The sequence below is a fragment of the Perca flavescens genome, chromosome 10, assembly GCF_004354835.1.
Source record: "Perca flavescens isolate YP-PL-M2 chromosome 10, PFLA_1.0, whole genome shotgun sequence".
NCBI classification, from domain to species: domain Eukaryota; kingdom Metazoa; phylum Chordata; class Actinopteri; order Perciformes; family Percidae; genus Perca; species Perca flavescens.
This window is the reverse complement of record NC_041340.1, coordinates 34,258,236-34,281,803: the sequence shown is the minus strand read 5'-3', so window position 1 is coordinate 34,281,803 and position 23,568 is coordinate 34,258,236. Positions and strand designations below refer to the sequence as shown.

At 40.3% G+C, this 23,568-nt stretch overlaps 1 protein-coding gene across 1 annotated transcript in view; it reads right to left on the bottom strand.

The window, feature by feature from the left end:
* gabra4 (gamma-aminobutyric acid type A receptor subunit alpha4) overlaps positions 1-23,341 on the bottom strand; it is a 28,095-nt gene extending 4,754 nt beyond the window's left edge. Inside the window, exons 1-8 of the mRNA XM_028589568.1 lie at positions 23,253-23,341; positions 22,963-23,081; positions 21,801-21,868; positions 20,567-20,787; positions 19,717-19,799; positions 13,612-13,755; positions 12,901-13,053; positions 1,140-1,396 (exon numbers count right to left, since the gene is read on the bottom strand). Of these exons, the coding sequence (XP_028445369.1) occupies positions 1,140-1,396; positions 12,901-13,053; positions 13,612-13,755; positions 19,717-19,799; positions 20,567-20,787; positions 21,801-21,868; positions 22,963-23,081; positions 23,253-23,341 (1,134 nt within the window). The remainder of the gene's footprint in view (positions 1-1,139; positions 1,397-12,900; positions 13,054-13,611; positions 13,756-19,716; positions 19,800-20,566; positions 20,788-21,800; positions 21,869-22,962; positions 23,082-23,252) is intronic.
* Between the last annotated feature and the right edge of the window lie 227 nt (positions 23,342-23,568).

The window sequence follows — 23,568 nt, the reverse complement described above, 5'->3', positions numbered from 1 at the left end:
GGAATGCTTCACTTTGCAACCTCATCACACCACAGACGCACATACAAGCTCGCCGTGTATTATGCCTTTAGTGAATGATCTGGCCTATTGTAATGTCGTATTAAAAAAAAACAAAATTCTGACTTTATAGCCTCTGAGAATATACAACTTTTTCCTCGTAAATTTACAACTTTAATTTGGGAACAAAAAATTTCTCTGAGTGAAAAAGCCCAAAGTCCACCCCAAAGGGACTTACCATCTCCAACAGAAAACACTGTTCACAAACTGCTCCAAACAGCTCTGTTGTAGTCCAGCCTTTACTTCAGAGACAAACGTGCTCACTTTGGAACACACGTTATAATGCTCGCCTAGCTGCTTGCGTGGCACGCCCTCATACTCTGCTTCTGACTGGCTAGTAGTCCTTACTTAGCTACTGAGCATGTGTGACTCCCAACAAAGATGGAACAGAAGTGAGATGTCTCACTCTGTAGCTAAAACAGAGAGCTCAACACACTGGGTGAAAAGAGGAGCTGCAGCAATGTGCAGTACAACAAAAATATGGTGTTTTCTGAAAATTAAACCATGTAAACCTATTCTGGTACAACCTCTAAATACAATTATGAACCTGAAAATGAGCATAATATGAGCACTTTAAGTATAGAAGTTTCAGATTTGTGGTGCTAAAAATGATATTTAATTATGTGTTTAGTTAATGTATGTTTTGTGAAAGAGGGGCAGATTATATAAAATTAATCTTCTTTCTGCTCCTTTTCATTCAGGACTTTGGAATCTGGTGTTTGCCTTAAGTTGTCTATTTGTTTGATGGATGAAATAAACATATAAATAAGTATAAATAAATATAAATCAAATAAATAAATAAATATTTCATTTAATTTCAATTCAACTGGCAGATACAGAACAAGCAGGTTGTGGTGATATATGGATGTCTAAACTCACAACCTGGGATCAGAATTTTCCTGTTTTTCTCTCTATTTCAGATCCCCATTGCAGGCCCACTCCTGGCCGTTCAAACGTCTAGGCTGAAAGCCGGGAGCAGTAAGCACATAATAGGGGACATGCTGTGTAAGTGCTCCTTGAAGTGAAGTGCTATCAGACTATTTGCCGTGGCCACTTTGAAGGGGAAACAAAAAAAAAATCACCTGCAGCACTTCCTCTGTGTCCTTCACCTTGACAGGCGTGGTTTGAGGCACCGGAGGACATTTGGCCGGCTTCTTTTTGGCCCGCTCCATCTGCGCGTTGGTGAAGTAGTTCACGGCGGCGAACTCGATGAGGGCAGAGAAGACGAAGGCGAAGCAGACGGCGATGAACCAGTCCATCGCCGTGGCGTAGGAGACCTTGGGAAGGGAGTGGCGAGCGCTGATACTGAGTGTCGTCATGGTCAGGACAGTGGTGATGCCTTCAGTGGAATCAGAAAAACAGAACAATATCAAACATGTGACCCAGTGAGATCTGTGTTGGAGTTCACTGCAGTTCCACTTGAAAGTGCTCATATTATGCTAATTTCCAGCCTCATAATTGTATTCAGAGGTTGTACCAGACTAGGTTTATGTGGTTTCATTTTCAAAAAACATCATATTTTTGTTGTACTGCACTATTGCTAGGTAAGGACTACTAGCCAGTCAGAAGCAGAGCATGAGGGCGTGCCACGCTAGCAGCTAGGCGAGCATTACAACGTGTGTTACAAAGTGACCACGTTTGTCTCTGAAGTAAAGGCTGGACTACAACAGAGCTGTTCGGAGCAGTTTGTGAACAGTGTTTTCTGTTGGAGATAGTAAGTCCCTTTGGGGGGGACTTTAGGCTTTTTCTACGGTGGCCGACAGGGGCAAACGCCCTGCAACTTCAGAAAACACATGCATATAGACAAAACACAAGCAAATTAAGAAAACAACTTCATTAATTTGACAACACATGTGCAGCATTCAACAAACGCGCTGCATATACACACAACACAACCAAATATACAAACACGCTGCAATTAAAAAACGATGCAAAAAGAAAAGCAAACCCCGAAAAAAGAAGCGATGCAAAAAGAAAAACAACTTCATTAATTTGACAACACATGCGCAGCATTCAGCAAACGCGATACAAATAAACACAACACAACCAAATACATAAACGCGATGCGAATAAAAAACGATGCAAAAAGAAAAGCACACAAACCCTGAAAACAAATGCAACAAAAAAAACGCTACATCCAGATTTTCTTTTTGCATCGCTTCTTTTTTCGGGGTTTGCTTTTCTTTTTGCATCTTTTTTTAATTGCATCGCGTTTGTATATTTGGTTGTGTTGTGTGTATATGCAGCGCGTTTGCTGAATGCTGCACATGTGTTGTAAAATTAATGTTGTTTTTCTTAATTCGCTTGTGTTTTGTCTATTTGCATGTGTTTTCTGAAGTTGCAGGGCGTTTGCACCTGTCGGCCACCGTATTTTTCACTTTGTAAACCTATAACGTGCACAATATATATATATATATATAAACAATAAAGGAAAGGGAAAAAGCCAAAAAGCATAATATGAGCACTTTAAGTCCAAACATCCTAATATAACATATGTCATTTGTAATTAAATGATTTACAATTATCTGCATAGATAACTCAGTGGTGGAATGTAACTAAGTACATTTACTCCGGTACTGTACTTAAGTACCAATTTGAGGTACTTGTACTTTTCTTGAGTCTTTTCTTTTCGTGCCACTTTCTACTTCTACTCCGCTACATTTCAGAGAGAAATATTGTACCTTTTACTCGGCTACATTCATCTGAAAGCTTGAGTTACTAGTTACTTTACACATTAAGCTTTTAGCACACAAAACACATGTAATTTATAAAATATGTTTTATTATACGTTGAACTACACAACACTATATAGGCCCATAAGTACATCTGAAATGATTAGCTGATTAAACCCTTAGTTGATTGACAGAACTGTTTGGATCGTTCCCAGTTTCTAAATTGTGAGGATTTTACTGCATTGATTACTTTCCTGATGATATTTACATACCTTTACTAATTTTTCAATGCAGGACTTTTACTTGTAATAGAGTATTTTTACAGTGTGGTATTAGTACTTTTACTTGAGCAAAGGATCTGAATACGCTTCCCGCCACTGATGAAATTGCTGTTTTCCCCACAGATCTGAATGCATTGCATCAAACACAATCTCATTGTAGAGAACAGAAGGAAACAGCCTTTTCTTCATGCCATTGCTAAATAAATGAGGATAGAGAAGAATCATGAAAATCATTTGCACAGTGTTCAATAGCCCATGTTGCTCTCCATCAGCATATTTCATTAGCTGAATGCGGGGGATAATGAACCAAATATATTTGGCCCTTTGAAATGGGAGACATGTACAAAAAGAACATGCATGAATAGATTTTTTCTGGTCACTTGGGGGCAGCGCAACAAGCTGTAAACACAACGCTAACATATTATCACCTTATAAAGTTGATATGCTTTAGGTTCCATGACATTACTGCAAATAGCTCCTCTCTTTTTTCTTGCCTCTTTAACTGGGATTCAGTTAAATGCATTTCATTTCCATTGAGGTTTAAAGGTCCAATATATAGGAATTTAGCGTTGAGATCATATATTACAATCAACTCTCTCGCGCCACGCAGTTCAAAGTACGTATTACAGCTACGGTAGCCTTCACACTTTTTTCTGATGACGCCGGTCTCTTGGTCTTTTCAACATCCTTTTTCTTTATCTGGGCGAAGAAGAAGAAGACTCCTGTTCCTGAAATTTGGATTTTGAATACGTGTGGTCCTCCATGTTTCCTTCTTCAAACTTGCCGGGGCCAGGAAGCTACGATAGCCTTTAGCAGCATTAGCAGCACCTGTGAGTTTATCATGTGACAGCAAAAACGTGAAAGGCGGAGCAGTATGTCCTGTATGTACCTTACCGGCTAACAGCATGAATATGGAGCGTCTACCCCAGTTCATGCGAATGCAAATGTAAAATTTCAAGCCAATAGGAATACTTGGAATTGATGGTGGTGGTAAATATTCAAGAAAAGGGACAAGTTTGTGAACACATATTTTGATAATGAACAACTAAAAACATTACACACTGGACCTCATATATCTATTCTACAAGCTCTCCCACCTCCAAATGATGTTTGTACAACTACAGTTCTGATGCGCATCAAAAGATATTACACCAACAAGAGAGCTTACAGTCGCCCTAATGTATACTGCATCTCCTACAACAGCAACCATGGACTCTCTAACTTCCCTCTTGGCAGTACTAAGAGATATACCATGAAAATGGCCAGCACACAAGGTCTCATGTGTCACCTACAACAACAGAAGGTTACAGTATAAGCCTGTAGCACATCACTCGTCCTTGGTATTATTAACCAATGGCAATAATGTGATTTAGAGAAAATCCCCTTTACGTTGGAGACCTGGAACAATCTGTGCTGCAGAGTCCTTGCCATACATAAATGCATTTATCCCCTGCGCCCGCACGTGACCGCCGTATAATTACCTGTCAATCAAAAGCAGCAGGGTGACATTGATAGGTGAACTGCGGCTCGAGGCCACACACTGAGGATATTGACCTCTGATATAACAAAAACTGAGACGCTTCGTCGATATACTGGAATACGTAAAAGCTTTCATGTCTTTTTTTCTTGTTCCCAACCATCTGAGTAAAGTTACACTGTGGAACTAATGGCGTATATGTGTAAATAGTTCAGTGCTGTATGTATCAATCAAATCAGAGAAATTATATGGAAACCATTTTTTCGCTGTATTTAAGCTGGGATTTGTTATTTGTATTTTTGTGAATTTTGTTCAGAGTAAAAATGTCACTTTTACTGCCGGCATGTCGTTGACTGTAGTGCTACGGTTGAGCTTCCCTTCCCTAAATTAGATCTTTACACCAACTCAAAAAAATTCATTTTCACCTCCCCACAATGACAGGGTTGCAGCCTGCAGCAGATATTTTGGTACTTTAGCTTCCTCTGAAAATAGAAAAACAGATGCCAAATACCAGCTGCAGTTTAAAGGATACACACACAAATCCAGTTCCTCCCATCTCTAAAATTAATATGTCAAAATGTTGAGAAATACATATATTCAATTTCTTTCCAATATAGTTAGATGAGAAGTTGAGACAAATCTCACGTCTGTACGTTAAGTATGGAGCTAGAGACAGGAGGCGATTAGCTTAGCTTAGCATAAAGACTGAACACAGCATGAAACATCTAACCTTACTAAATCCAAAGTTAGAAATATATATCTACCAGCACCTCAGTCTAAACAGCTCTTCATCAGTACTTTTTTGTTGGCCAAAATAGTAAGCTACAGCACATAAATCACAAATTGTTAATTTTTATATAACTGTTTGTGTACTGATTAAACAAACTAGATACAGTATAGGGATGCACCGATACCACTTTTTTAAATGTCAAGTATAAGTACAAGTACAAGTACTTATTTGGGTACTTGCCAATACCGAGTACCGATATGAGTACTTAATAATCCCTCTGGGGTCCGAGGGTGTTTTCACACACACAGATGATTTGGGCCTGATATTGTTGTCAATTAGAACAAAGCAGGATTTTAAAAGTCCCATGCCTTTTTAATATTCAAAGCTCAGTGCCTGGGTCTGGACATTTCCCCGGGCTAGTGTCAATAAAAGAAATCATGTAATTCCTGACATAAAAATACTGAGCGAAGTTTAGAAAGAATGAATGAAATGCAAAGTCTGATGACATCATTCCCGTGCATATTAAGTACCCATGTGGATTTACTGATCCAGCGGAGAGGATGGTTTGTTTACACCAGCAGCTAGGTTCACAAGATTTTGTCCAAATTTAAAAACTTGTGGCAGGCAAACATATAACATTTAAAACAGTTAGACTACACACACAGAGAGCTTTCGTTTTAGCCTGTTTGAGAAAAAAAAAATCGCACTGTGGTTGTTAAAACAGCGCTGTGTAGAAAGCGCATGCAGACAGAGCAGATTGGAATATCGCTGGTGAAGTTTACCAGAGGTGTCAAATAATGAAGTAGCCTAGCTACAAATACTTTGTTACCTTACTTAAGTAGAAATTTTGGGGTATCTATACTTTACTGGAGTAATTATTTTACAGCATACTTTTTACTTCTACTCCTTACATTTTCACGCAATTATCTGTACTTTCTACTCCTTACATTTTAAAAATAGCCTCGTTACTCCTATTTCAGTTTGGCTTGTTTTCATTCCGGCTCATCATCGTTCAAAAACACACAAAAAAACCCTATCCAAATCGCTCCATCCGGAGAGAGTGAATTTGATTGTGGTTGGATGAGAAGTATAAACATATACCATTCCGACACCCTATTGGTTTGTACTAGGGATGGGCGATACCACATTTTTAGGATTCGATACGATACCGATACTTTTTCTTGCATTTTCATCGATATCGATACCGATACCGTTAATTTCTTATTGGCAATTTTTGTCAGTAAAAATATTATTACATTTAAGACAAATCACAAGACAAATACAGACCATTTATACAAAATGTATTATGGTCAATACATAATAAAATTAAAATAAATAACATAAATATGAATGAAATAAATTAAATATGAACAAAAACACACATTTTCACTTTTCTTATTTCTCAAAAAAAAAAAAAGACCAATCTTGGTAGTGCTGGGCTGGCCTTGGCTGTGTCGCTGTCGGCTGTGTCGCACGTTGACGCTCATTCGCTCATCTCCTGTCACGTGACATGGGCCAGCTCAATACGCCGCCAGGTACAGGGGTGTCCCGGCACACACATACATACATATGTGGCACAGTGAATCTAGGATTAACTGTATCTGTGGGCTGATATCTTAGTGACTACCTTACCTATAGGACAGTAAGCTTATCATCAGTGGGAATTTATATTTGCTAAAAATATGTTTGAATTATGTTAAGGCATTTAAAAAAAAATCTTTTAAAGACTCAAAAATTTACAATAATTTGGAGGCCCCCCTGCAATGACTCTGAGGACCCCCTGTTGAAGATCTCTGCCTTACATTACTTTTACTTTTATACTTTAAGTAGTTTTGAAACCAGTACTTTTACACTTTTACTTTACACTTTTACTTAAGTAAAAAGCTTGAGTTGATACTTCAACTTCTACAAAAGTCTTTTCAAACCCTAGTATCTATACTTCTACTTGAGTAATGAATGTGAATACTTTTGACACCTCTGAAGTTTACGGGCAACAGGCTGCTGATGTGCTTTTTCACAAAGCAGCTTTGGAAACACGGTTTCTGTGATGTGGTGACGCAGGTGACGGCTGGGAAGCTCTCGGCTCCAGTACATGGAAACCGTGGAAACGTGGAAACCCAGTATTATTAACGACTGACAATGGCTGGTCTTCAAGTGCAATGACGCATTGGGCAAGGGCCTAGTTATTCTTTTACAGCCAAAAATCTCCAAACCGTCTAGCATTGCTCCTCTTCCATCGACTATACCTGCTTGAGGGAGAAGTTATTGTCACATTGCTATGAGCTGGTATCGGGTGTGGTAGTATTGGAGTAAAGAACGATGCCTGATACTGCGATCGGTATCAGTGCATCCCTAATTAGTATGCTTCAGAAGAGAGCCAGGGTATCTTACTTTATGCTAAGCTACACCAATCACGTCCCTGCTCCATTTATGTACTTAACACAAGGATATGAGAGTGGTATCAGTCTTCTCATCTAACTTTCACAAGGAAAGCAAATAAGCGTATTTTGTAAAATGTTAAACTATTCCTATAAAGTGCCACTGGGCGATTGGGAATTACATTTTGTGACCTCCTCTACCATTAATGGCCACACTTGCACGCTCATTCCAGACAAAATGTGCAGTGAACCGCAGTCTTGTCACATGTCAAAGACATAGAAACCCATGACCCATGCTTTGAACGTGCGTTTTGCTCTGACCCCTCTATCTGAAGCCAAAAAGCTCCGTCTCTAATCGTCCCTCCGCTCCCGTTTGTCTTCCTGACAAATGCTGCTTCATCCACGCTCACAGCAGGACACTGTGGTTGAGTCACAGAGGCAGGAAGTCAACACAGAGTGTGGCTGCAGGGAGGACGAGGAAAAATCCAAACACCGACCACCCTCCTCCCTTCCCACACCCACCTCACCCACCGCCGCCACACACGCACATTTAAGCACAGCGGATAACAGCAGTTAGAGGCTCGACTGACACAACTATAGTTGTGCTGCTGTGATGCCTCTGTGGCGCTGGACAGATTGGGGCGGGGAAGGCGGGGGCAGTGCAGCTGGACTGTCAGATACATTGGTCACTGCGGGAGAGCAGCATTGATCCCCCAGTGCTTTATTACACTGCACGACACCGAGAGACATTTTTTTCTGAGGGTCACACAGAGTTTTTTTCCTGCTCAGCAAAGACTCAAAACACAAACTGTACAGTCAACAGCAAAACACACTGTGTCAAATGCGCACTGAATGGATACAGGTGACACTGCAGTGTGTGTGTGTGTGTGTGTGTTTGTGTGTGTGTGTGTGTGTGTGTGTGTGTGTGTGTGTGTGTGTGAGACCAGCAGCAAAACCATTAGGGAGGTTGGTTGTTTCACCATCAGTGATTCAGTATGCTGTCACAGATTGGCCAAATACCACTGCCAGACAACAAGCCTGTTATAATACTTAAAGGAGAAATCCGGCGCAAAATGAACCTAGGGGGTAATAACACATGGGTACCAAGTCGACCGTTCTCTGGGATATGTTTGCATGCTAATTGAATGTGACCAGATATAGCGCAAACCGCTAATTAGCTCATAACGCTAGTCGTCGGGGCACGCGAAAGTAAAAAGAAATCGCTATTTCTACACCACTAACAAGGCTCAAAATAGCGGTTTAATAACGGTAGCATAATGAGGGTCCCTACATGTAAACCGAAGCATTGAGAACTTTGTAAGTGTACAGACAGTTTATTATTAAGATAGTTTATAAAGACTGTACCTTTCACTATACGGGCCGGTGCCATCTTGGTCATAACCAGTTGAACGACGAACGCCGTGCAACCCGTAACCAGTAACATAGCTCAAGCACAACGGCGTTTGGCTGGTTGTGACTGTCAGTGTCGGTTGGGCAGGTTACCAGACCTCACCACTCCTCATCGCTGCTAGCGGTTTGAGGCTAAATAAGCCGCTACTACCATATCACACCCAAATCTCCACTGAAGTGGCTATTAATCCTGCTATTTGGTAATAATGCAGTTATACATGTTAGTAAGCCATTAATACATAAGTTAAAAATGAATTAATGTATTTAGTGCAGATCCTCTACAGTTCAAACAGTCAAAGGGATTTTTCACAATCTCAAACTCAACAACTCTAAGTGTTAACTACTTACAACTAGTGCAGTTTAAACACGTTATTAACGCCGTTAACGCAAACCCATTTTAACGGTGTCAATTTTTTTATCGCGAGATTAACGTTCTTTTTGACCTAGCAAACTTTTTTGTTTTTTTCACATGCTGTTGCAACAACTAGTAATGTTAGAAAAACTACAACACCACACCAAAAACATCTTTTCCATCGAGAAAAGCCTTTAGTGCCGTTCTTTGCTCTTCTTTAAATAAATAAATAATCTCCAGTTCTGATATAACTGATGCTATTGCAGTATCGACGCTAACCTCTTTAGGAGCCGCCATTGGTCGCCTCTCCGTTTCGTCACACACACCTAAACCACACCATTGGCTGCCAGTAGCTCCTCACAGGACGCTGATTGAGAGAAAAAGAGAGCCACTAGATGGCAGAAGGGTTTCGATTTAGAATCAAAATCGTGACACCCCAAGTTATAATCATTAGATCCCTACATAAAGGGTGCCTTATTAGAAAGGAACTAAACATCTTATGCAAAACTGAAAATAAAATATTATATTTCACTAACAGACCACTTCCATTTTGTAACTCCACATACTTCTGGCAGCATAAACATGTCACAAAGCTGTTGTTATTAATCACCGCTGTTACTCATGTTTTTCTCCTTTATTACTCAAATTAAAATGACCTCTTGAAAACGATGCTCCAAAACATAATCTATCAGAACTAACTTCAAAATGGAGGAGTGTCAGTGCAATTATCATCGAATGACTATCCATCAACAGAGTGTTGAACATTGAACAGAGTGGAGGAACGTGGTCGACAAACTACCAGACTGAGACGGCCCTTAATAATAAAACAACAGCCTGCAACACTGGTCTAGTTTTAGCAGGTCTGTCTGTCGCCCTCCATCATCTCTGTCGACACACACTAATCAGTCTATTCTTGGACACGGACCCGAATGTTCTATCAGGGGAGCCATGGAGAGCGCAACTGGGTCACAGGCCAAACACTGAAAGTTACTGATGATGTAGTTCGTAGAAAGGATGGATAATGCAACAACCTTTGAAAATCTGATCAAATATGATCACACTCTTTATAAGCAGTTACAGTTGTAACTCATTTTAACTGTAACAATAGTATTGAGTAACACTGCAACAACTATTAAGAATAAAAGTCACAGGATGCATGTTGCATGTTGGGAAAAGAGTATTTTGAAAAGTAATGTAGCATTTTTCATGATTTAGCAAAAAAACATCACATAGAGCTTCCTCTAATTCTGTTCACAGGGGTCCACAGAGTCTACATGCAATTTTTTTGTGTAGATCGGACCCACAGCCTAGGAGGAGTTAGAAAAAATATAAATTCATGATTTGAAGTTCACTAAAAGTGAGGATAACAGTGGGATAAGATGGGGAAAGACACCTACACCTACTTACAACTTAGCCTGGCATTAGGTCAATGTCTATCTTCATGCAGGCTATCATTTGTTGATGTCCATTTTACTTGCCTTTTGTTTTGGAACTCTGCACAACAGATTTTGAGGTCTCTTGATCTAATATTTCCTTGTTGCATTTGAGGATATGTGTTTTTTTTTTACAAAAGGTATAAAAACATAATTTTGGTTATAAGAAGACGAGATGAGTGAGGAAACCATGTCTGGGATAAGACTATTTTTTTATTTATTTTTTGTTTTTTTTAAAACAGACATCACCATGTTTCAATGAAAGGAAAGAAAATCAACTCGTACTCTGATCAGGCTGCTAGCTTGTTTGCTTACAGCAAAACCCAACTGCTAACCAGTGTTGGGCAACTTACTTGAAAACTGTTATCAATTACTCATTTCACATTACTCATTGAAAAACTTTACACTCACATTACTTTACTAATTACGCAGCAGCAACAGTAACACTTTACATTACTCTTTACTTTACTTTATCAGTACAGCTCCGTCAAAGACCTTTAAACAACTCCATATCTTCCAAACCCACACATCACATTTTTGTGTAGAAATAGAAAACAAGACATTGTGGTTTAAAAAGCAGGAAGCCCTACCATTTGGGGGGATTTACTGACCTAGCTAGCTTAGCCAAGCTTAGATGTGAGCTTCACACACCCTGCAACTCTAAACAAAACTAGCATAGGTGACTGCTGAATGGCCAACGTTAGCATGCCAGCTAACAAGACACAACGTGTGAATAATGCGGCCTTCAAATGGGGCCGTGTTTACCGTGTTTGCGAGTGGAGTCCATATGACGCCTCCTGATATGTGATATTCACAAACTCGGAAGTGTAACATTACATTTTCTGAAAGCTCCGAGTTCACAAGTTGTGTGTGTTTGCTAACATTTTCAGAAATGGCTGAGGCCAATTTTTTTTGTGTATGAAAAGTTAATGTATTGTAATTTTAGCCGTATAGAGTTTTTCTTCATATTTTTATAATGTCTGTAAAATATTGATATTCCTAACCTAATTCCTCATCTTTCTCCTATGTCATTATGCTTTTGCATTTCCTGCATTACATTACCCCCCTGCTAGTTGCTAAGTTGTTAGCCTCGGTGGCTTTTAGCGAGTTCGATTTGAAGGCATCATAAAACAACTTTAATTATTACCAGGAGTCACATTCTCCTCATTTGGAAAAGGCTAACTAGCTACGTCAAGCTAACACATACCCGACCAGGGACCAAGCTTATATCAAACCACCATTAAACTCCCGGTAATACAGCGAACAAGCCGACCCTCAAAAGTCACAGTAACAAAGCGCTTACGTTACAGTGATTCGTAACTGTAGCTAATTACTGAATTTGATATGCTAATATACTAAAAAAAAAAAAATGTTTTACTGTAATGTGTTAGTGCCCACCACTGCTGTTACAGCACTACATTTTGTATTAAAAATAGAATAGTTTAGAAAAGAATAGAATAGTTTATTAAAAGAATAAACTCATTCTTTTAACAGACCTGTGTTTAAAATGTAGGGATAGTGATAGAAATGAAATATCATTTGTTATTTTTGTTTCGTTTGAGGCCTAAACCCTTTAAAGCTTAATCTCATTAAAGTAGCACATGCTTTTTTGAATTAACTGCTCTTGGTTAGATGGCATTCTTAATGTAAAATTTTAAATCTGTGGAGACCTAAAATCTTAATTTCCTCCCGGGGCATCTTGCCTTAAACAATTACTTTTAATCTTTCCCCATCAAGGTTTTATAACTCATTTAGACGGGTATTCATATTACATCTTGAAAGGATACAAAACCTTTTCTTAGACCCAAATTTCTGGTCTTTGCTTGAGGCATCTTTGCTTCGGAGATGCATCAAAATGATTTTTCCTAATGCTGTCAGCTGTTCATTCTAGCATATCAAAACAGTCTTAAAACTAATAGCAGTGAATTTGCATTTCATGAGGCAATCTTAGGATAAAAAAAACAAAACAGCAGCTCTTTATATTCGTCATAATCACCTCACATCACCTTGTTGTGCAGAGTGGAGAGACACACATGCAGGCATCGAGTCAAGTCAATAAACAGAGAGCCGAAAGGCTGAGCAGGATGAGGAATGTGTGAAGTCTACATACCGAAGACTGTGCGTGCCGGGACCGATTCTTTATTTATCCAGAAGGACACTTGGGAGAGGATTACTGTCATTATGCAGGGGATATACGTCTGAATCATGAAGTAGCCCATTTTACGTTTCAAGTGGAAGTAGACCGTCATCACCACATATTCACCTGGAGGATCAACAGAAATGAATTAGTTTGATCAACAAAGAATTTAAAGTCGCAGGGCGACACATTTCCCTTAGTGCAGCTTTAGACAGATGTCACATTTGATTCTATTTGATCGTTTCTTCGTGGCTGTCTACATTTTAGTAACCCCTATCCATTTTCACCCAAATGGACACATGCCACCTAACTTTCTGCTGCTAAAATCTTTTTTTTTTTCGGATCCTTCAGTATTTATGTGAACTGAAAGGCCCTCTGAAATGCCTCAATTCATGATGTTGACAGGGTTGGATTTCAAGAGGCTTGTACTGTCTGCTGGCCATGGTCCAATGGAGTGACAAAACTCCAAATCCTTTAAACCTTTGCTGCATTTGTTAAGTATTTGTCCTGTCAGTCATGTGGAAAATACAGTGTAGACCTGGCAAATCTACCAGGTTTGACATAGTATGATACACAGAGACAGCTGGACATCTATTTTACACCATGTGTGAAAGAAAGAAAGCCATTTTGCTTGGAAGCATTCAGTTGATAAGTCAAAAGGGTGAGAGGACGAGCGAGTCTCACCTGTGATGGATTTAATGGTTTCACTGGAGACCGTCTGGCCGATGAGATCATACTGAACGAGGCTGGAGGACTCAGGAGGGACCTCCACTGAATGCTCAGGCCCTTTGGTCCAAGTATAGATCATCTCTGTTATAGGATAGGCATCTGTGGGAAGACAGCAAAGCCAGCCTGATGTGAGTCACTTACTGTACGTTGTGTACGGTGCAGTGTAAAGACTAAGAATGATATATGTAATGTGTTGGTATACTGTAAACTGCCTTTCACAATGTACATACATGACTATAATATGATTTTAAATGTAGCTGTTATTTGTATAAGTGTGTATATACATACACATTATATAGATACATTTGTGAAATGGTAAATGGACTGCATTTAGATAATTTAATTTCTAATTCTAATTTACACTTTATTAATCCTGCAAGGAAAATTACAATGTTTTTACTCTGTTGTTATTACACACATTACACACAGGCCTGAATTACACACACATGCTCAGTACCTATACATGCACTAATGGAGAGACGTCAGAGTGAGGGGACTGGCCATGGAAAGGCACCCGATCAGTTGGGGGTATGGTGCCTTGCCCAAGAGCACCTTGGCAGTGCCCAGGAGGTGAACTGGCACCTCTCGAGCTACCAGTCAACCACCATACTTTGGTCCGTATGGGGACCAGCAACCCTCCGGTTCCCAACCCAACTCCCTACCCTACCGCTACTGCCACTCCACCCCATAGCGCCTTTCTACCTTACTGGACAAAGTGCTTTACAATTTGCCTCTCAATCACACACACACATTCATACAGCGATGGTGGCGGACTGCAACGTAAGGTACTGGCCTGCCCATCAGGCCACATATGTCGGAAAACCGAACATCTAGGTTCATAACATAATCTGGAAGCGCACAAGCGTGGTGATGTTTGGTGTGAACAAACTATATTACATTTACATTTTTACTTAAAGGTCCCATGACATGGTGCTCTTTGGATGCTTTTATATAGGCCTTAGTGGTCCCCTAATACTGTATCTGAAGTCTCTTTTATATAGGCCTTAGTGGTCCCCTAATACTGTATCTGAAGTCTCTTTCCCGAAATTCAACCTTGGTGCAGAATTATAGCCACTAGAGTCAGTCCCACAATGAGCTTTCCTTAGGATGTGCCATTTCTGTGTCTGTAGCTATTGAGGAGGAGAGAGGGGGGGGCAAGGTGGAGGTTGTGGGTGTGGCCTTGACCATCTGCCACTTTGCTCGTTTGAAAGCCATGATGTCTCTCTCTCTCTCTCATGGGTGGGCTAAATTCTCTGGGCGGTCAAAGCAGAGAAAGGGGAGGTAACCTTGCTCCTTATGACCTCATAAGGAGAAGATTCCTGATTGGCCCATCTGAGCTTTCATTTTCTCAAAGGCAGAGCAGGATACCCAGGGCTCGGTTTACACCTATCACCATTTCTAGTCACTGAGGGATTATAGGCAGGCTTGGGGAACACATATTAATATTAAAAACCTCATAAGGTGAAATTTTCATGCCATGGGACCTTTAAATCTGCATCCTAACTTTGTCTGTCTGCTGTTTGTTGTTGGACAGGTAGTGTACAGTGGGTTTATCACAACATTTTCACTGAAAACAGCTGTCTGCTGATGCTGGAGTTGAAGTTGATGAGAGCCATAAGAGAACATTAAAGTCACTGGAGCTGAAAGATGCTTTAACACTCCTTAGGGCTGAGGAGAACAGCAGTCAGGTGATAATACTTCACAATATATTTAATTTGATATCCTTAAATTTGAAGGTTTTCGATCAAAAAAAGCGTGTCCCCACTGTGTCTGAGTTAGGGATACTTTAAATCATAACAAGTCCCAGAAGTCAAGAAGTTGGCCGATTCTGTGAATGCTCAACAAAATGCTAGTTGTCTTTTCTGGCCACTCCCTGTGGGACTCCACATCGGCAGGATACATACTGTGCTGCCAAAATGAAATGACTTCTGGTGTGTCATGGGGTGGAACGCAATGCCTGCGCACACAAGTCCAGATGGAGAAACAGAAAAGGAGACGTAGAGCGGGAGAAAGAAAGAGTGATGGAGGAAAGATAAAGGCAGGGCAGACAAAGAGAAAATGAGCACACACACACACGCGCACACGCACGCACACACACACACACACACACACACACACACATACACACACACACACAAGCTATGGCTATAGCTGTATAGGTCTGTGCTATCCTGAGGCAGAGGAAGGCATTCTGACCTTTCCTTCGCTTCAGGCCACATCAGATCCATAGTCACTTCCTCATGACTGGAGGCTAGCAGCAGCAGAGCAGGATGGTGAAAAGGAGGAGTATGAGGAGGAAAGACAATGACAATAACTGAGAAATATGAATTTGTCCTTCGCAATGTCAACGCACTGGGTATTTGATGGCGGATTGGGATGAATGCAAAGGCAAACCCGTTGTCTTGTCCCTATTCTTTCCCCTGCAGATGTAATCTTCAAACTGCTGCTCTTCTCCGATAAGACGGAGCTGAGAAACACCTTTATTTCTAATTAAGTCATTTCTGCTGACCAGTAGGCCCACTTTAAACACTGATGCTGAGCTAGGGCTTCATTGTTCACAATGAAGCATGAAATGCTTCATTATTTAGAATAAGCATTCAGTCGCTTTGTGTCTCACAAAGTGCTCAGCTCCTCAGCACTCTGTTCAGCACAGAATCCATTTCAGCGCCGAGCAGACAACAGTCGTGTGATCAGACCAGGCCAGGACAAACTTTTGATTAGTGACAGAGTTCCTTACCTCCAGAAACTCTTAAAAACTTTACCTAAAAAGGCACTATATGTATCATTTGTAAATATAAATATATCTTCTAAAATAAATCATGAAACCCTGGCTAAAAAACTGTGGCCCAAGAGGTAGAGAAACCTTCTATCAATCGCAAGGCCTGTGGTTTGATCCCTGGCTATAGTGCTAAAACTAGCTGAGACTAGAAAAGCGCTACATAAATGCAGTCCATTTACCATTACAGACAGCCGCCAGATAGCTTAGCACAGATTCTGTAAACAGCTAGATCCTTGTTGTTTTTACACTTCAGTACAAAGACCAGGTCTCACCAAAAGGCATGTATAACACACACATTTCTTAGAGGAACATGCCGACTTATTGGGACTTTAGCTTATTCCCTGTATCCCCCAGAGTTAGATAAGGCCATACATACCCTTCTCATCTCTGGGCGTGTTGTAACTCTGTCTGATGCTCCCAGCGCTAGCCTAGCTTAGCACAGATCCTGGAGGTAACCGGCTCCAGTTAGCCTACTGCTCCCAATAAGTAACCAACATTTTCCTATTTACATGATGTGATTTGTATAGGCACAGCGTGTACAAATAACAAGGTCACATGAGACACAGCCATCTTCTAACCGTATACATACTGGGAACTATATTCTCAGAAAGGCGAAGCACTGCTACTTCTGCTACTTGGGCGGAGTGATTTGCTAGCAGCACCTGAAGCCCTGTGGTGAGGAGCATAGAGTTTGCCTGGTGTCAACAATTACTAGATAGTAAAAGCATAGTGACCTTGTTATTTGTACACCCTGTGACTATACAAATCACAACATGTAAACAGGAACTTGTTGGCGGCAGTAGGATAGTTGGAACCGGCGGTTACCTCCAGGATCTGTGCTAGGCTTAGCTAGCGCTGGGAGCGTCGGACAGAGTTACAACCATAGACAGTATATAAGAATGGACCAACAGATCCCGTGTCTCTGGACGGAGACCAGTGAAGGATATTAGAAGCACTTTTCCGGTGATGGCTGAGCGTTACTGAGCAGCCTCCAACTGAGAGAGACGACGTAGATGTGACGTGAGCAACCTGTCTGAAAGTTGTAAGTCTTCTGGTAGCTGTGCCAAGAGAAATCTCAATCATTCCCAATCTTACAGAGACGGAGAGTGTAGGTACTGTATATGTAAGGAGATAACATAGGCACAGGCTAATTATTGCTAACTAAAATGCTAGTTAACATTAGTAATTCAACTTAAACAGCTCATGTAAGTCAAAAGTGCCTGCGAGCTTCTCCTGTACTATACAGTAATTCCTCTACTATGTAGGTACTACTATATTTTTACAAAAGCATCTGCTACGGAGCCATAACGTGAGGTACAAGGTAATGGAGCCTTTAACACATTGTCATGTTTCTTTAGAAATAAACAATGGACAAATAGAGTCTTTAAACGCTTCAGATGTAAAGTTATTCGCTGTCAAAGTGACGTCAAAATGGATGGGAGTCAATGGAATGCTAACGGGAGGTGATCGTTTTGTAGCATCAAAATGGGAGCTACGCGTTCTGAAGCGAAGCTTACCCCCTTGGTTACAACACGCACGGAGATGAGAAGGGTATGTATGGACTTATCTAACTCTGGGGGTTACTGTGAATAAGCTAAAGTCCCAATAAGTCGGCGTGTTCCTTTAAGTCATTTTGCATTTTATCACAAGGCATTTTTGGGGTCACACGTAATTTCAGGCCGTTTAGTCTAATATAAAGAGCAAAAGTCCGCATTGAGAAGAGGATGGGGAGGATGGATGGGTCAAACAAACACAGGACTTTCACTTTTGCTGTCCCGTGTCAAACCAAAAGTCTTTTCATGTTGACTACTTCACTTATGTAGGCTACTGTACGTAACTTAATTTAAGTAAAAACATACTTATTTTAACCCAAACCGTGATCTTTTCCTAAACCTAACCAAGCATTTTTGTTGCCTAAACCTAACCATACATTTTTTAATGTACAACTTTGACCACGTGTTGAAGGACAACAGGGTATTGAATAACACAAAAATCTTAAAAAGCAATGACATGACACGCAAAATGTCCTTAAAGTGGCAAGCTATTGATACGCCTTCCCATGTGACAAAATATATATTTATTTTTTAGAGATGCTGGTAGGCAGATTTTGTTACTTTTGGCCAGAGGAAGCTAGCTGTTTCCCCATGTTTCCAGTTTGCTAAGCGTAAGCTTCATATTTACTGTACAGATATAAGAGCGGTATTAATCTTGTCATATAACTTTCGGCAAGAAAGTGAAAAAGTCAAACTAAACCTTTTGAGAATCTTAGTTGTTTTTTTGTTTCTGCCATAATTTCACATTGTGTGCCTCTCTCCATAACTCTCTCCAGTTACTACCATCAGCCCTTTGGCCAAGAAAAACACAAATACCAATACAAACACTCCTTCATTCCCACTACTATTAACTTAAAGGAACATGCCGACTTATTGGGAATTTAGCTTATTCACAGTAACCCCCAGAGTTAGACAAGTCGATACATATCCTTCTAATCTCCGTGCATGCTGTAATGCTGTCTGATGGCTCCAGCGGCATCAGGCCAGCACAGAACATGCAAGTGAATGGTTCCAGCAATCCTACTGCTCCGAATAAGTGACAAAATAACACCAACATGTTCCTATTTATATGTTGTGATTTATAGAGTCACAGCGTGTACAAAAAACAAAGTAACATGAGACACAGCCGTCTTCTAACTTTAAACAAATCGGGAACTATATTCTCAGACAGGCTTGCTGCATATCACTCCGCCCAAGTACTATATTCTTCCGCCTGAGAATATAGTTCCCGGTTTGTTTACTGTTAGAAGATGGCTGTGTCTCATGTTACGTTGTTTTTTGTACACGCTGTGACTCTACAAATCACAACATGTAAATAGAAACATGTTGGCGTTATTTTGTCACTTTTGTCACAATTTGGAGCAGTAGGCTAGTTGGAACCAGTTACCTGCAGGATCTGTGCTGGGCTAAGCTAATGCTGGAACCGTCAGGCAGCGTTACAGCACGAGATGAGAAGGGTATGTATCGACTTGTTTACTCTGTGGGTTACGGTGAATAAGCTTAATTCCCAATAAGTCGGCGTGTTCCTTTAAATAAAAAGTAATGACCCAAACACACACACTAACATTGTAATTTTTATCCTGTGTAAATGAGTTTTTATAGGTTTTTGTATGTTTACTGAGTTTATTGCATGTTTCTGCCATGACACAGACAATAAAATATCTCTGTTCCTACCTCTTTATCTATCACAATCATACACACAAACACACACACACACACAGGACTTACAGCTTCCAAACTTGAGTGGGCACGCATGTCCATCCATGGGGAAGTCCACTAGCTTCATGGGACACTCAGCACTAATAGTCAACCTGATGCAATACAGAGAAGAGTTGCTCAATAAAGGACTAAATACACACACACACACACACACACACACACACACACACACACACATGCTTCAAGATTTTGTGAAAGAATCAGGGACAGCAACACCAATGTTTTGGTAAATAGTGTAAGTTACCATCCACTTAGCACTGTTTAGCATAGGAAGATGGGTTTCACATGTCATGTTAGCATGCACTGTTGTAAACTAGCAGTAGAGAAATCACAGGGATTGGTTGCACAGCCTATGGCTGATTCTTCTGATATAATACATATCAGTGATGTGATAGAGGGTTAACACTAGAAAAGGTCGGTGATTTACTTTTATACTATACTTTACACCAAACCATTTTCACTAAATAGGCAAAGGAGCTGTTACGTGACTGTTATATTGAATTTAAGATTGAGAAGTTTGGCAGCCTCTGCTCTGCCTCCACACAGCTCTGCACTGTTTACACATTATGAGCCACTGGGTTTGATTTCAAATCTGCTCAGTTCTTTTAAATCAAACAAAGTCTGTTTTTTTTTGTTTGTTTTTTAATTAGCACAAACACCAAAATATAGAAAAGGAATTATGTGAAGAGTCCATTCCCACATTACAAATTAGCAAATGTGAGAATAGTAGGAAACAGACACATAGTTTTAAACAAAACCATTTGATCAAGTTTAGGCTTTTGAATATAATTCATCAGGTGTTTAATGTCAATAGGTAATATATGGTGACGAGGATGATGATATGGTGATACTGCAGTACCTCATGGTGTACAAAATGGTGCCGTTCTTCATGATGCGGAAAAGCTTGTTGGGGGCCGTCATGTTGTGAGCAACTGACTTCTTGCCATTCCTGAAGAAGGTGTCCGGTGTCCACACGTTATTTACCATCAGGTTGTTCAGCCTCAAAATCTCTATTGGGCCCTCGTACCTCAACCTCCGGTCCACCCACGTCTGGCGAAAGAACACGTCCATTGTGTACTCCTGAGACAGGGATATTGGCAAACGCAAGACAAGCAGCTGAGGTTAGGTAGGTTGGCAGGTGGGATGATATGTTGCTTCATGATTATCAGCATTCATCTGGAAGAAAGTCTGGTAAGTAGAAGCCCCAAATCTTTTAGGCTTTTAAAATAACTTCAACTGTTCTATGCTACTATTACTACAACTACAGAAACTGTATATAATTGAGCAACTGTTCTTTTGGGGATCATTGATGTACAATTAGAGCAGTCTGGATTTTTTTATGGGATGGATTCAAATGTAGCAGATTTGTCAATTAAACATGCGTTGTGTGAACTTAGTCATGTTGTTTATGCTAAATTTCTACCCTACCTGTTACGTAACTTAAAATTAGTAACGTCCGCCAATTTTAGCCTCTTTTTACGTGGCAGGAGTGAAAATGAGTCATCCTCAACATTAGTTGTGTTCTGGTTTGAGAATAATGAAGACAGTTGGCGAAAAATTTGATACAAAAATAGAATGTACACTGTAAGAAAGGTCTGTAGAAATGTGGACTAATATGCTGTGCTAATATGAAGACATTTTCTGTAATGATATTTTCACAGGTATTTTTCCATATTTGGATTAACCAAAATGTCTGTTTAAAGGCACAGAGGATATACTGTAAATATACAGAATCTTCCCTAAACTTAACGGAACAGGTACTGGTAATTTTCTGCCAGGACATTATCGTTTTTTAACGGATTCTTTTCTTACAGTGATAGGCTCTACAGGATGATTCTTTTCCTTGGCAACTATCATGTTTTCCAAAATGATGTACAGATTTTTAGGCATTCTATCTGAAATGGCTTGAAAAATAGTGCATATAGCTGCTGTAAATGGGAATCAATGCCTGAGCCCTGAATGTTCACAACTTCTGGCTCCGCCCCTGCACCCACATATGAAGTAGTGTATATGCTCTTCTGTAATGACCAGTTTTAGGTGAGCTCAGTATTAACAGTGCAGTGTTTAACTCCATTTAACATGTGGGTACATACCATTTCAACATCTGAGACAGGCCCAAAACTTGTCACATAAATGTCAGTCTTGACTTCAGTCACAGGACCTATAGAGCCAATGAAACACAACAAGTGTCACATGTCATTTCCTGTGTTTCTATGTCAGTCCAGCCTCAGAGAGACAGCAGTCTTATTCACACTTGTAAACTTTAAATCAGACCTACTACAGCCCATCAAACCCAAAAGACAGGCAATAGATTATCCAGAGTTGTAATGCCTTGGATAATGAAAGTGAAAAAAAAGCTTTAAAGATATACAACCATAATCCTGTTAGATTTGTTTTTTTTTCTCATTGAATGAATGTGGCGGCAGACTGTAAATGCGTTGTTTATAAGTGCAGGGATAAGCAAAGCTACAGGCTGCTGTGCACTGTGAACCAAATGGGACTCTATGTCTACATGTCGTGGTTTCAGACATGATGTAGGCTACAGAAAAAAAAATCCGTACTTTTAGCACTGAACTTGTGCTTTAAGCGTTTGTCCTGAAACGTACACCCGGTTATATAACTGCATTCGCTTAACCATGCGAGCTTACAGGCCGGGCCCCTCTCCTGACGGCAGAACTGCCAGGCTTACGGGATAAAGTCTGAAACATTGCATGGGTCTGTGACACATGAAGCAACATGTTCTATATGATGCAAGTCTCCCACACAGAGAGAGGTAAAGATAAAAGTTATGTTTCCATTACGATCTGTCCACGATATATATATATATATATATATATATATATATATATATATATATATATATATATATATATATCCCTCCTCTGTTGCTAAAAATACAACTAACTTATAGGGTGTTTGGTTCTCAATAATGTGTTATCGAATTGCGCATGATGTTGTGTTTTAACCTCTTGTTGCATTAAAAAGTCAAATTAAAATAAAATTCAGTCTTATTCAGTCCATATTGGCGAAACTGACTGTGCATTCGGTGCTTAATAGTGAGTTTACAGCTACCTCGTTGCACTTAATGGTTTGTTATAACCTCCCATGGCACAAAAAAAGTCAAATAAAAGATACATTGCACTGCTGTCGTGTTACAACATTATTAAAGGTAGTTTTCCTATGGAAAATGCTTCCTGGTGCACAAAAAATACTCCAAAAATAAATAAAAAAATGCTTTTTTCCCCCCCTACATACCCCCGAATCCTGGTCGCAGCCTGTTGTCATAGCCGTCCAGAAGTCGGTCTAAAATTCGAGTAAAATTCTCCGGATGGATCCTTTCATCCTTCTTTGTCTGTCCAGAGATTTTCTTTACACTAGAACGAAAATTAAAAAAAATAAAAAGAATCAGGGTACCATAACTTCAGTGCTTAAAAAAATTAAAAAAGAAGGGGAAAAAAATAGATAAGCCTCATTAGTGTCATTAGTGTTTGTGTGAGCCGAGCAGGAGGTTTCAGCACTGCGGACAGCGACACTGTGGGACTCACCAAGTCGCCAAACAGAAAAAGTAGAAGAGGGTCCGAATAAAAGCGGGGCACATCGCTGTCACCGTCTCCTTCTTCTTGGCAGTAACCATCTCTGCATGCCATACTTCAAGCCTCTTCACATCTCACCGCGCCAGACGCCTGTGTCCCGAGGAACAGGACTCCTCCGAGACGCGGCAGAAACTGAGGGCAGAGCGGCGCAGGGAGGGAGCAAGTTCAGCCTCTCTCCCGAATCCTGCAGTCTCTCCAGACGCGCAACACGCACGCACGCACGCACGCACACGCACCCACACACACACACACACACACACACACACAC